At 46.9% G+C, this 14,642-nt stretch overlaps 1 protein-coding gene and 1 long non-coding RNA gene across 3 annotated transcripts; one reads left to right on the top strand and one right to left on the bottom strand.

Moving 5' to 3' along the window:
• Positions 1-267: 267 nt before the first annotated feature.
• Positions 268-11,306, bottom strand: ZNF436 (zinc finger protein 436). Of its 2 annotated transcripts, XM_055261712.2 has the most exons (4): positions 10,782-11,306; positions 9,395-9,487; positions 8,464-8,590; positions 268-4,338 (listed from the first exon to the last, which is right to left on the bottom strand). In XM_055261712.2, the coding sequence occupies exons 2-4, from the start codon at positions 9,425-9,427 to the stop codon at positions 3,086-3,088; spliced, it is 1,413 nt and encodes a 470-aa protein (XP_055117687.1). In that variant the 5' UTR covers positions 9,428-9,487; positions 10,782-11,306; the 3' UTR covers positions 268-3,085. The 2 variants fall into 2 exon arrangements, with proteins under 2 accessions (XP_055117687.1, XP_055117688.1); XM_055261713.2 differs by lacking the exon at positions 9,395-9,487.
• Positions 11,307-11,357: 51 nt separating this feature from the next.
• Positions 11,358-13,266, top strand: LOC129472261 (uncharacterized). The gene is made up of 2 exons (XR_008653860.2): positions 11,358-12,256; positions 12,672-13,266. It is a non-coding gene; the product is annotated as an uncharacterized lncRNA (long non-coding RNA).
• The last annotated feature ends 1,376 nt before the right edge of the window (positions 13,267-14,642 follow it).

The following is a 14,642-nucleotide window of genomic DNA, read 5'->3' as shown; positions in this document are numbered from 1 at the left end:
GTCACCCATACCAAATATTCCTATGTGGCTTCTGTCACCAGCATAACCTTCATAGAAAACTACTCAGGTTTTTTCATCTTCCCAAGATATGGCAATAACCAGAGGGCTCAAGATACTGTACTCCCAAATTCCTACAGAACATCTGTGTAAAATATCTGTACGTCTGTACGGAATGCATCAGTGTAAAGACAATCATGCCCAATTTTAATGACTCTGACGAAAAGCCATTAAACGAATCAGTGCTGGGTTACTAAAATAATTCTCAGGTTTGCTGACTTTAAAAATTATGCTTTTAATTATGGAATATTGTTAGAATAATACAAACACTAAGATAACTGTGACCAATACCATAAGGAAAACTGCTCTACATATTGATTTGTTCATTCACTCTCCACAACCATAGAAAACAGGCACAAACTGTTCACGGGATGTGCAAAGGCAGCCAGGAACTTGGGAGCAGAAGGCATGCAAAAAGCATTAGTGAAGGCAGTCTGATGCATAAGTTCTACACGAAGTTCAACATAGCAAACGGGCAACAATTGGCAGAAAGAGGAGACAGCTGGTGTGGCCCTCGTCCTTTAAGTTTCCCAGCTAGATTGTTCATGTACAGAGATAGCTGGGTGCTTAGAAGTCTTGTTTTGAGCCCTTCACCTCTAAGAAGCCAAAAGCAGCAGCAGGAACTGGTTGGGGTGGGGCAAGAACAGTAGGGAAGGAAAAGGGGGTGAAACACAGTTAGGTCATGGAAATGCGGTCATCTATGGCCACTCCCAAGCTGATACCCAAAGTGGCTCACAGAAGCAACAGGAGAACTTTGACATTTATTAAAATCATCAGCAACATATATGGGAAAAGACATATTTGAGTTTAGTTACCAAGAACAAGTGTCACCCGACAATTAAAATATGAATACCCACAGTCTGCTAGATTTTGTAAATAACAAAAAAACATGCTCCTTGCCTGAGTATGTCCTTAAAAAGGAGTGGCGGCCGGGCGCGGTGGCTCACGCTTGTAATCCCAGCACTTTGGGAGGCCGAGGCGGGTGGATCACGAGGTCAGGAGATCGAGACCATGGTGAAACCCCGCCTCTACTAAAAAATACAAAAAATTAGCTAGGCGTGGTGGCGGGCGCCTGTAGTCCCAGCTACTCGGAGAGGCTGAGGCAGGAGAATGGCGTGAATCCGGGAGGTGGAGCTTGCAGTGAGCCGAGATTGTGCCACTGTACTCCAGCCTGGGCGACAGAGCGAGACTCCGTCTCAAAAAAAAAAAAAAAAAACAAGGAGTGGCAACATGAAGGAACCCCCCTGGAAGATGGGTTACTTTAAAGGTTGTGTTATTAACAAGTGATGTGGTCCCACACAGCTGTGGGTCACCATAACTCATTATAGTACCCTACCCAAGAGAGACCACTGGCTCCTTTAACACCAAGTCCCAAAAAGCTATGGCAAAAACATTTTTAAAATGTTACAACGTTCATAATAAAGAACAGTAGCAATAAAGCATAGTAGAAATAAACTGGGGGTACTCTCAGAAGAAAAGATATTCCTCACTCCAGTCCCATTTTCTGGGTACCAATTCCCTTCTACCCCAACATGCTTGGATAGCATCAACACTTGAGATATTTAATTCCTACCTGGACTGAGATTAGGAAAACTGACACTACTGGGCTTAAATTGGGTGAACTGTTATTTTAACCACTTATATCTGTAGGGTGGGAGGATGGAAATACATTCCTACCGAGGTTTGTTAATTCCTTCTGACTAAGCCAAAGAGTTCTTCATTGCCATAGAAGATAATTCATTCTGAGAATAGGACAATCGACCTATTTGTCCGGTCATTATCTTCCACAATTGACAAACACATACAAACAAGTACTTAGCTCTGTACAAAGACAGACCTTACAGGAGAGTGCACACTAAAGCACTAGTGTTTAAATTATTTTCCATAATGAAAAAAGGACATTTCTCACATTGGAGTTATGTCTATACTTCTGTCACATGACTCACATCACCCAAGAACATGCTAAGTCTCTGTAAATTCAGTTTCTGCTATTAGAAAAACCACAGGAATACACATTACTGTACATACACATGCCCTGATGCAAGCTAAGATAAACACTGGGATGTGGCCCTTATCAAATCTTAGAGTTAGCAGGATAGGAAGAGTTGATCTTAAAGATTAGAGGGGAAAGAACACAGAAACGACCTACATTCCTTGGGAAGGGACTCTGGTTCCTTCCCTGAAGGAGTCAATTCCACTTGCTCCTTACACTTAACTGTCACTGATGGTCCTATCTTTTCTTGAAGATATTTTCTATACAATATTCTCTATAGTGATCCCCAAAGAAAATTCATAAATCTGAATAATGGCAGTAATAACTGTGGGCATCTTCTGCTAAAGTCACCATCATTGATGGGTCCTTGGTCCCCAAACCTGTGTCTTATTTTTCCTTTCCAACTGTATCTTCAGTTAGCTTTCACAAAGATGCAAGCTTTAAAGGAGCTAATTAGAAACAATGAGAAGGAGAAAAGTTACAATCATTGCCTTCTTCGTGCAAAATCTTGCCCTCAGGAAGATGGAAAAGATACAAATGCATGAGCAACTCAAGGAAAAAGCCCTTTGGAGGGGAAGATGTGTGTGCCCAACTACTATGGTGTGTGAATAGGTGTGGCAATTCAGGCAGAGCCTCTAGTTGCCTTTTTCCAAAGCAGCCATGACCACCCTATTACAGTCCCACGTTTCACTTAGCATAGTTCCTTGGGCCAAGGATGAGAGAAAATAACATTGAAAGATTTACTCTATTTCCAGGCCTGGGCATTCACCAGCATTTGTCCCCTGGTCTTCAGATTTCCAGTTACCTGTGGGGCTGATTTTAATGAAGTAGCCCACTGAGTGAATAAAAATCACCATTTTGGAGGAGATAACATTCCCAAGGCTGAGGGTCAGAATTTCAAATGGCTTGTCATCTCTGATGGTTTAAATCGTGGCCCACAACTAGGAGACTATGATAAAAGCAGCTCAGTCTTGAGGGTGTTCAATGATAATAAAATTGTATCTTCAAATGAATCATTTATCATAATTACAGGACTTAGTCCGTATGAACTCTCTTATGTTTAATAAGAGCTGAGCTCCTGCTGAAACTCTTCTCACATTCGGTACATTCGTAAGGTTTCTCTCCCGTGTGAACTCTTTGATGTGTGATGAGGTTGGAGCTCTGGGTGAAACCTTTCCCGCACTGCACACACTCATAGGGCTTCTCCCCCGTGTGGGTTCTCTGATGTTTAATTAGATCTGACCTTTCACCAAAGCTTCGCCAACACTCATTACACTCATAAGGCTTCTCTCCAGTGTGAATTTTCTGGTGTGTGATGAGATGAGAGCTCCGGCTGAAGCTTTTCCCACAAGCATTGCATTCATATGGCTTCTCTCCAGTGTGAGTTCTCTGGTGCTGAACCAAGTGTGAGATGCGGCTGAAATTTTCCCCACATTCATTACAGTGGTACGGCTTCTCTCCCGTGTGGGCTCTGCGATGACGCACAAGGTCGGAGTTCTGACTGAAATTCTTCCCACACTCATCACACTTGTAGGGCCTCTCCCCCGTGTGGACTCGATAGTGTTTGATGAGATCAGATCTCTCACTGAAGCCTCGGCCACATTCATTACACTCATAAGGTTTCTCGCCCGTGTGGGTCCTCTGGTGCTGAGCTAGGTGAGAGCTCCGGCTGAAGCTTTTCCCACACTCCTCACACTCATAGGGTTTCTCCCCACTGTGGGTCCTTTGGTGTTGGATTAGGTGAGAGAGACGGCAGAAACTTTTTCCACACTCGTTACATTTGTGAGGCTTCTCTCCAGTATGGATTGTCTGATGCTGAATCAGGTGAGAACTTCTTCCAAAACTTTTCCCACACTCATTACAGTCATAAGGCCTCTCCCCAGTATGTGTTCTTTGATGCTGAATAAGGTGTGAGCTGCGACTGAAGCCTTTTCCACATTCATAACATTTATAGGGTCTGTCTCCAGTGTGGGTCTTCTGATGTCGATTAAGGTCTGAGATCTGACTGAAGGCCTTTCCACAATGAGAACATATATGATAGCGGATGCCTGTGTGGACTTCTTTGTGGACAAGCAGATCAGTTACTTGTTGGAGAGGATAGCTTACCCACTCTTCTGCTGTTAAATCTCCCCATTGTCTTTCTGACCTATCTCCACTTTCAAAGCCCTCTTCACTTTCAGGATTTTCCTCAGCATTCTCAGCAGGTCTTTCAGATGTAGTCCCAAATTGTACATCTTCACTAATCTCTTGCTTGGGATTTACCTCGTTCTCACTCCTGATCTCAAAATCTGTAATAAAAAGTAAACAATAAGACTAGTAAGTACAAAAATTACCTATTGTGTGCCAGGCACTATACTAAAATTTTTTTTTTTTTTGAGACAGAGTCTCGCTCTGTTGCCTTGGCTGGAGTGCAGTGGTGTGATGCTGGCTCACTGCAACCTCTGCCTCCCGGGTTCAAGCAATTCTCCTGTCTCAGCCTCCTGAGTAGCTGGGACTACAGGTGTATGCCACCACGCCCAGCTAATTTTTTTATTTTTAGTAGACACAGGGTTTTACCATATTGGTCAGGCTGGTCTTGAACTCCTGAGCCACTGTGCCCAGCCTAAATTATTTATATTCTTCATCACATATATTCTTTATCACAGCTATTCTGAGAGTCAGGAATTGTGATTACTTCTACTTCATTAATGAGAAATTCAAGACCCAGACAAGTGAAATGACTTGCTCAAGGCCATGGTAAATGATAGAGCCAGCATTCAAACTCAGGTCTGTCAAAATTCACGTTCTGTATCACTGTAATTAATGATTCATTAAGAAAACTATACAGGCCAGGTGCCATAGCTCACGCATGTAATCCTAACACTTTAGGAGGCCAAATCAGGAGGATCACTTAAGGCCAGGAGTTCAAGGCCAGGCTGGGCAATATAGAGAGACCCCATCTCTACAAAAAAATTTAAAAAATTAGGTGGATGTGGTGGCATGCAACTGTAGTCCCAGCTACTCAGGAGGCTAAGGTAAGAGGATCACTTGAGCCCAGGAGTTCAAGGCTGCAATAAGCTGTGATTGTGCCACTGCACACCAATATAGGTGACAGAACGAGACCCTGTCTCTTAAAAAAAAAAAACTATATATATTCGTGTTTTGAAAGAACACTGGAAGCAGAAAATATGAGACTCTAATATCTAAAAGGCAAGATTCTAGGTATTTTGTGAGTATGTATTTTTTAACTTGCCAAGCCTTCATCATTAGTAGCATCATAAAATATTTACTAAGAAGCCACTATGGTTTTTTGTTTGTTTGTTTTGTTTTGTTTTTTGAGATGGAGTTTCATTCTTGTTGCCCAGGTCGGAGTGCAGTGGTGCAATCTCTGCTCACTGTAACCTCCTCCTCCTGGGTTCAAGCGATTCTCCTGCCTCATCTTCCTGAGTAGCTGGGATTACAGGTGCCTGCCACCACATCCAGCTATTTTCTTGTATTTTTAGTAGAGACAGGGTTTCACCATGTTGGCCAGGCTGGTCTTGAACTCCTGATCTCAGGTGATCTGCCTGCCTCGGCCTCCCAAACTGCTGGGATTACAGGCATGAGCCACTGTGCCCGGCCGGAACCAACTATGTTAATATGGAGAAAAATGAATCTTTACCTATGTCATAGTTGACAGAAAAGTGACTGACAAATGTCACTTCCTACTTTTCAGTGACCTTTTAATGAAAATAGGAGTGGGAAAGTTGAAGAAGGCAGAAAAGGTGTCTGGCTGAGAACATTCTTGGCATTGTCCATTTCACATGCAGTCTTCAAATGAAAATCAAAATACATGCCGGGCGCAGTGGCTCACACCTGTAATCCCAGCACTTTGGGAGGCCGAGGTGGGCGGATCACGAGGTCAGGAGATCAAGACCACCCTGGCTAACACAGTGAAACCCCCGTCTCTACTAAAAATACAAAAAATTAGCCAGGCATGGTGGTGGGCGCCTGTAGTCCCAGCTACTCGGGAGGCTGAGGCAGGAGAATGGCATGAACCTGGGAGGCAGAGGTTGCAGCAAGCCAAGACCGCGCCACTGCACTCCAGCCTGGGCAACAGAGCGAGACTCTGTCTCAAAAAAAAAAAAAAGAAAAAGAAATTCAAAACACACAACCACTATCTGCAAGGAGTTTTATACCAGACACTGCATTCTCCAAATTGGGTTTCTTAGTACACTCTTCAGAAAGAATATGTATTTTGGGAGAAAAGGGTTCATGGATAAACTGGGTTGGTAAATGGTGCATACAATATCGTTTCCTTCAAAATTCACAATGCCTAATAACCCATTAAAGGTTCTAAGGAATCCTGAGGTAAAAAGGCCTTATAAGGCCAGATGCAGTAGCTCAGGCCTCTAATCCCAGCACTTTGGGAGGCTGATGCAGGAGGATCACTTGAGCCTAGGAGTTTGAGACCAGCCTGTGCAACATAGGGAGGTCTCGCTTCTATTAAAAATAAAAAGAGGCAGTCCGGGTGCGGTGGCTCACGCCTGTAATCCCAGCACTTTGGGAGGCCGAGGTGGGCAGATCACGAGGTCAGGAGATCGAGACCATCCTGGCTAACACGGTGAAACCCCGTCTCTAAAAAAAAAAAAAAAAATGCAAAATTAGCCGGGTGTGGTCGCGGGCGCCTGTAGTCCCAGCTACTCGGGAGGCTAAGGCAGGAGAATGGCAGGAACCTGGGAGGCAGAGCTCGCAGTGAGCTGAGATCGCACCACTGCACTCCAGCCTGGGCAACACAGCAAGAATCCATCACACAAAAAAATAAATAAATAATAAAAAAATAAAAAGAAGCTGAGCATGGTGGCTCACGCCTGTAATCCTAGCACTTTAGGAGGCCGAGGTGGACAGATCACTTGAGGTCAGGAGTTCACCAACATGGTGAAACCCCGTCTCCACTAAAAATACAAAAATTAGCTGAGCATGGTGGCATGCACCTGTGATCACAGCTACTCGGGAGGCTAAGGCAGGAGAATTGCTTGAACTTAGGAGGCGGAGGTTGCAGTGAGCCAAGATCGGGCCACTGAACTCCAATCTGGGCAACAGAGTGAGACTCTGTCTCAAAAAAATTAATTAATTAATTAATTAAAAATTAAAAAAAAAATAAAAAGAATTAGCCGGGCAAAGTGGTACACATCTGTGATCCCAGCTACTCAGGAAGCTGCAATGGGAGGATGACCTGGGCCTGGGAAGTCAAGGCTGCAATGAGTTGTGATCGTGCCACTGCACTCCAGCCTGGGCAACAGAACAAGATCTTGCCTCAAAAAAAACCAAAAAACAAAAAACAAAACAAAAAAATGCCTTGTAATCATTTTTAAACTCATTCCCATTCCCAAACTTATTTGGGCAAGAAACCAGTTTTTTGGCGCTTCCATCCTTCTAACAAGTGCTTTTGGGGCTAAACTATAGAATTGTAAATTCACATTTTTTAAAGATTGTCATTTTTTGCTTTTGTTGGATTAAGTGGAATATTTGGGTTACAGACTGCAATAGATCTGGATAACTATTTATGGTTACTTTTATAAAGAAAGGATTCAAGAAACCAGGGACATCAGAGAAAGCTCAAGTTAAAAAGGAAAGCACTCAGAGTTGCCTTTTGTTCTGAAAAAGGCTATGGGAATAAAGATTTCAAAAAAAGGATTAGTCCTAATGAATGGCAGATGACCTAGTGACCGATACACGCTTGCTAATAATGTCTGTCAAGTCTTGACGTGAGGCAAAGTGAGTCAAAAGACGGTTCAGCTCAAGAATATACTCTTTATTCTAGTTACACCCAGACCAAAGTACAGCAAAGAGAGAAGAGAGGCTTGCAGACCATGAAAAAAAAAATCAGCTGCCCTCTCTAATAGAATTTGTGAACTATTTCAGCATTCTTCTGGAACAGCATTTGACACACTACAAATCTATCATCATCAACACTGAAACATCTCTAGATGAGAACCTACTCAGCTAAGGAACTTGAGGCAAAGCTAGGGCTCTGAAGCCAAAACAAACACAAAAAGGTGGCTTTCGCCCTCCCACGAACCTGGGTTAGAATCCCCTCATCTTTTAGCACCCTAGAGTAAAAGCACTAGTTACGGGGGCATTTATATTCTGGCAAGCACTATTACGCCAGACCTGTTTGGTCAGTGATCTGTACAAACAGGCTGGAGATTGGAAAATGACTCAAGGCACAAGAAATCTGAACGTTTCTAAAACGTGCAGAAGCAGTTTTTTTCTTTTTAGACAATATGACCTGGATGTTCCCACATTCAAAGATCTGCCTGAGGACTCAAGTCAAGCCAATATCCAATTAAGTGCTTTAAAAAATCAAACCACTAGGCTGTGTTGAAAGAACTAAGCCATTTTGACACGATCTCAAAAACGTGGAGGTGAAGAAAGGTAGAATCCTTACTTACCTAGTGAGACAACATTTCCGTAATTCTCCTGCATAACATCCCGGTAAAGGTCCCTTTGTGCAGGGTCCAGAGGTCTCCATTCTTCCCGAGTGAGATACATGGCCATATCTTCAAAAGTCACAGGTGCCTGAAATCACACGATACTTCCCTACTATTCTGTATTTAGGACTTCTTGAAATTAGAAACATGATTAGAAATATTCAGGAGGAAAAAGATATTAAATGTGACCTATAGAGTCCAAATAAGAAATACACAAGCAAAAAAGAGATGTGGTAAAGAAGGCAGCAATTTACGAGCTGATTGCTCTGGTCCCATGGCCAGCTATCCCTGCCCCACTCAGGAACTTTATCCTCCGGCTGTGACTTTCTCAAGACATATCTGGCACTTGCATCGCTCCATACCTTTACTTATAATGTTCCTCTTTTCCTGGAATATCCTTCTCACACTAGCGAAATTCTACTACTCTTTAAGGTCCCGCTCCAGTACCAACTGTTCTTCAATGCCCCCTACCCCTCTGCACTGCTCCACTCCCCTTGCATGCCCCAGATAGACTTAATCACGCCCACTTCTTGGGAGTGATTCCCACACTACAGCACTTTGTTCCTACAGCAAATAGAGCACTTATTACGTTGTGCCACGCTTAAGTGGATGCGCCTTCCTCCCTACAGATTGGGAACTGTGAGCTGTGAGCTAGAAGGTAGCGCCCATCTCGTCCATCTTTTATCTCCCCAGTTTTTAAAGGCATACAGCAGGTGTTCGATATATGCTTGTTTGTGACTATACTGGCCTGGTACTAGGCCCCTGGAGACAGAATATCGAAGCCAGCGAATTACTAATCCCAGGGAATTTCCCACAGGGACTTGCAGAGCAGAGAAACGCCGGACGAGGTGGGTAAGCAGAGACAAGGTCTGAGAAACCACCCCCGGCTTACCTGGGACCCAGCCATGAGCAGGGTGGCTGCCATCTCGAGCACAAGGGTTCGCCTCCAGGGAGAGAGAGCAGGAAAAGCAGCTAGCAGACAGCGCTGAAGGAGGCGAAAAGCAGGGCGTGAGGCACGGAAAACAGGCCCTGCCCACTCCCCAGGGCTGGAGTTCTGGCCCCAAGGCGGGCAGGGAGGGCCCTGGACCAGAGCCGGGTCACTCTCCTCCCTGACCCTCGAGCGCGACCCGCCCTCTGTGTCTCTGCCACAGAGGGGTGGAGGCAATGAAGGAATCTACTAGGACAGCCCCCTGGCTGGGTCCCTCCCGCGCCGGGGGTTAGACCGATGCTGTCTCAGGGAGGAGGCGCTCAGCCCAGCCCAGGGAACGCCTCCGCTCTGCCGTCTCGAGGCCGGGTCCTTTCCGGCAGCTGCCTCAGCCAGTCAGCGAGCGAAGTTCGTGAACCACTCTGCCAATCAGAGGCAGAACACTAGGCCCGCCTCCCACAGCCTGGCCAAGAGCCTCTAGTGCGCCTGTGCCTGCCCCCGTGGCCTGCCGGGAGTTGGAGTTCCACTCCCGCGTACAAAAGCTAGCCAGAGGCCAAAAGCCAAGGAGGGAAAAGAACAAAAGGGTGAAGAAGTAAGCCCGTCCTCCCAGTCAGGGCGGAGTATTCTCGCTTTTTTCTTATGGAGACTGCAGCACGATGAAGCTAGAGGCTGCCCTGCTTCGCCTCACGTCCCTAGAAGCTTCTCTTGAGTCGGGCCTTATTATCTGCGAAGTCAGGCCTAATTTAGGAGCTGGCCTGTGTTGAGCTGAGCTAGAATTAGCCCCTGCTTGACAGCACAGGCCGGAGAGGGAAGCGGCAGCCGCCCACTCCCCAGGGGAGACTCGGAGGCCGCGCTGAACTTTGAGCCCCGCCCACGCACTACATCTCCCAGCAGCGCCTGCGGCCGCGCGGCTCTGTGCGGAATACAACTCCCGAGAGGCCCCGAGCCACCGGGGCGACTCGGGAGTGCGGTCGGCAAGTAGAGCCTGGCGGTGTCTTGTCTTCGGCGCTTTAACCCTGTAGGGGCGTGCGACTGCGTCTTTCTCAAGAGGGCGCCCCTCGAGCGGCGGGCTGAGTGGCGTCCAGCGGCGGGGAGGCGAAAACCGTGGGGGAACTCAAAAGCAGGTGGCGGTGTAGGGCGTGTAAGGAGGAGATAGCCAGGCCCCTGGGCGGGGGCGGGCCCTCCTTATCGTCCCAGAGGGCTTGTCTGCTACACGGGCTCCCAGCGGCCTTCCGCACCGAAGGGACCCTGGGCGTCTGAGGCCCTGATCCGGGCGGGCCTTGAGGATGTTAGCAGTCCCTGTCCGGTTGAAGGTAGGAAGCCGAAAACCCGAGTGGGGGACGAACAGACTTACCTCCTGTCCCGCAAAAGATCCACTAGATCGTCGTCTCCAAAACCTGAGAGACCGCGAACGGATTCCAGAGCCGCAGCGTTCTCTCAGACCTGGCGTTCAGAAAGATTCTAGAGGGCACGGGCAGGTCCCGGAGGTCTCAGACCCGTAGGTAGATCTCGGATCCGTAGACTTGCAGGCGAAGCCCAGATATCATAGGCTGATCCGAAAGACTCAGATTCCCGAGGCCTCAGACTCGCAGGCAGCTCAGAGCAACCACAGGCTCAGGCAGAACCCTGAGACCACAGAAGCTGGCCAAGAAACCACCAGCAACTAAGCTGCATTCAGCTGGAGTTCCTCGGAACGGGAGGACTCGCAGCTCTCCCTTTCCCCAGCCAGGATGAGGGAATTAGACAATGGAAGTCGAGCACTGGGGAAAGCAGGCATTCTGCGTGGGGAAGAGCTCCGAGCTCGCTGTAGCCTTGGAGAGGGAAGTGATGGAAAAAGAATATAGCAGCTTATTAGGGACTCCCACCCTCTTCAAGTTATAAATATCCCCAGAACCTTGGCTACGTGCCCGGAAGCCTGTTGTCTCTAACTGTACAGGAGACTTCTCTGCCTGGGCTGGGAAAGGGGCCTTTCTTTTGTTTTGCAGATAGATCCACCCACTGAGGAACTTCAAAATTTTTTTCAAACATAACTCCAGGCCTTGCTTTTATTGGTGAATGTCCTGTTCCCAGTGCCCGGTTATTTATGATTAAATTACCCAAGTGTCTAAAAAGAACTAGAAGGACCCGGCCCAGCCATAATGCAGACTTTCCCATTCCTTCTCTTTCCACCCGCAACTGTGGGGCTAAGAATTCTTCAGTTCTTCAGATGTCACAATTATACCATCCTACCTCATCTAAAATCGATCCGAGGCTGGTCCGATGGTAGTGGGTTACCAGAACTTAGTAACATTAATATCTCTAAAGTTAGTATACAACCCCCCACTGCTAAATTTGACTATAAAAATAAAATTGATCCGAGCACCATATAAAATGGAATCCTGGAGGGTCCCCTAGAGGCAGTATCCCCAGTGGAAGGAGCGTGGGCCTCAAGGTCAGACAAACCTGGTTTGGAATCCAGGCTGTGTATCCTTTGGAAAGTCATTGAATCCAGCAGGCCCATTTCCTTTTCTCTAAAATAAGGGTCATCATACCTAAGGATGTTGTGAGGCGTGAGTGAGATGATTAAAGCGTTCCAGAGAGTGCGCTCTTGGATGATAGCCGTTACTTTTTATTAACCCTGGCTTTGGTGGTAAGGGAAACTTCCAGAAATGCTTGTGGGTATATTGGATAGCTCAGAAAATCTGGGAAATCAAAGTGGCTCAATAGCTGTGAGGAACTGTGGGTGACCTTATCTTCACATTGTGTTTCTTCCAGAAATTCAGACGCAACAGAGGTTGGGCCAGTTTGATGGGTTCCAGTGAGCGGTGTGTGGAGCCTAGTAGAGCATAGGTATTTGGGGTTGCCAAAACCCCAGCAAGTTGAGGCTTCACGCTCAGGGAAACTTCTGGGTCAGAGGTTAATAACCACGCTCCTTGGAGCGAGGAGGAGGGGAGCCTTTCTGACTAGCTGAAGTAATTGCAGGTTTCTAACTGGTCCTAAGGTGAGCTGAGGGCTTAAGCCCCTCAGCCCAGCGGGGGTCCCTTTTCATCCCTTCTCTGACAGGCTGCTTTGTAAACTTTTTTAGGCCTTCCCCCCACCCCTTTGCCCCAGTGCTTTAAGCCCTTCTTTGTCTTCTTGCTGTTTCTTTTATTCCTCAGGCCTGCGGGGCGGGGGCGGGGTGGCGCCCAGGGCGACTCCCCGGGCTCAGCTTGGCTGCCTGCCTCCTTCTGTAAGTGCTTTTTTTTCTTCACCTGGGACCCTCTAGAGGTTGGAAAGAGAAGAGAGGCTGGGAGCGGATGGAAAGCATGACTGCATCTGGAGCCCCTGGGGGGAGTGGGGAAGAGGGAGTGGAAGGACAGTGGCTGAGGGGCTTCCTGTTGCAGCCTTCAGCTGGACTCAGGGTTGGGGTCACTGGAGGAGGAGGTGGCTTCCTGCCCCATTGTTCTGGACTGCAGTGTTTCTTGGGAATACTTACTGTATGGATTTTCAGTAACCAACTTGGAAAGCTGTATTTGTTCCCATGATTCAGCAAACAATGAGCACCTACTGTGTGCAGAGGCAGCAGGACAGCCTGTCATCACTGGGAAAGAGGCCAGAAGAGCCATTTGGCCAGGGTCTCCAATTTAGTCTTTCAACATTCTCTCTAAATAAGGTTATACATTATGTCAGCTCCACTGGCTGATGGGATCAAAGACCCTCCTTATATATCTTTAAACCTGTACTCTGTTACCAGGCCACTGTGCCTGTGGAGCACTGTAAGTTCTTACCTTTTAACAAATTTTATAATTATCTTGTGAGCAGCACAATTGTCATAGTTTTTTGTATCAAAAACATTAATTTGTTAAACATTTTAAAACATGCCTTGATGTGTGTAATCCTGTTTTGTCATCTCTTCATTTTCAAACAGATGGGGCACCTCAAAAAATCAAAATGACCTGGGCTTCTCGTGAGCCCTGCTAGGAGGGGTGATAAAGGCTCATCACTGCACAAGGAGTTGGGGACATGGGGGACACACTGACTTGCAAACAGTCATTGCAGTCCAAGTGCTATAATAAGGGGTGAGCTCGTCTGCACCCAGGAGGGGGTGGACTCCTAGCTGGCGGGGAGGGGGGAGGCTTCACAGAGGAGGTGATATCTGAGCTGGTAAGACTGTAGGAGTTTGGAGGTGGAGAAGGTGGGAGGGAAAGCATTCCAGTCTTCAAGAACAGCATGTGCGAAGGCATGGAGGCGTGAAAGGCCAGAGCATGTTCCAGGCTGGTCAGGATTGGTTATGGCTAGAGGGAATAGTGTGGGGGTGGAGCAGCAGGGGGAGGAAGCAGAGCACGGAGAGTCTCCTATGTCCCCTTGCCTGTCTGCCTGTTTGTCTCTGCCTTTGGCTGTGAATAGCAATGCTAGTGATGAGGTAAAGATGCGGGGCTGCCCAGGGACTGGCCTGGGGTGAGGAGAGCAGATTGACTCTGCAGAGGAGGGGGAAGTGGAGATGATTGGGAAGCCCTTATGACCTCATGCATTTCAGCTGGTTCTCTCCAAAAAGAATCTATTTTCTAAAAATGTAGACAATTGCATTAAAAATGCAATACAAACTTATTTAGTATTATTTGGCCTACTTAAAGACATCAAACAGACCCATACTCACTGAACCCTATTCTGTACCAGCTGCTGAGCTGGGAAATAGGACACCACCCCTCACAACAACTGCAGGGCTGCTGCCTGGATTAAATGTGAGAATGGTACAGAGGAGGGCCTTGGCATACTGTGGCCATCACTATTACGGGGGGAGGGAAAACACATCACAGCTGTTCTGTGAGGTGAACATATTGCAAAGTGGCTCAGAGCATGACCTGGGCTCTGGGTTCAAATCCAGGTTCTTTCTCTAAAAACAAATTACTTGGCTCATGCCTGTAATCCTAGCACTTTGGGAGGCCGAGGTGGGCAGATCATGAAGTCGAGAGTTTGAGACAAGCCTGATCAACACGGTGAAACCCGTATCTACTAAAAATACAAAAATTAGCTTGGTATGGTGGCGTGGGCCTGTAATCCTAGCTACTCAGGAGGCTGAGGCAGGAGAATTGCTTGAACCTGGGAGGCGGAGGTTGCAGTGAGCCAAGATTGTGCCATGCACTCCAGCCTGGACGACAGAGTGAGATTCTGTCTCAAAAAAAAAAATTACTCTCAGAACCTTGGTTTTCTCAGTCTGCAAAGACTATAATAATACAAATTCATAGAAAGTAGAATA

Source organism: Symphalangus syndactylus, chromosome 22 (genome assembly GCF_028878055.3).
Source record: "Symphalangus syndactylus isolate Jambi chromosome 22, NHGRI_mSymSyn1-v2.1_pri, whole genome shotgun sequence".
NCBI classification, from domain to species: domain Eukaryota; kingdom Metazoa; phylum Chordata; class Mammalia; order Primates; family Hylobatidae; genus Symphalangus; species Symphalangus syndactylus.
The sequence above is the reverse complement of the archived record's forward strand: the minus strand, read 5'-3'. Positions and strand labels throughout refer to the sequence as shown.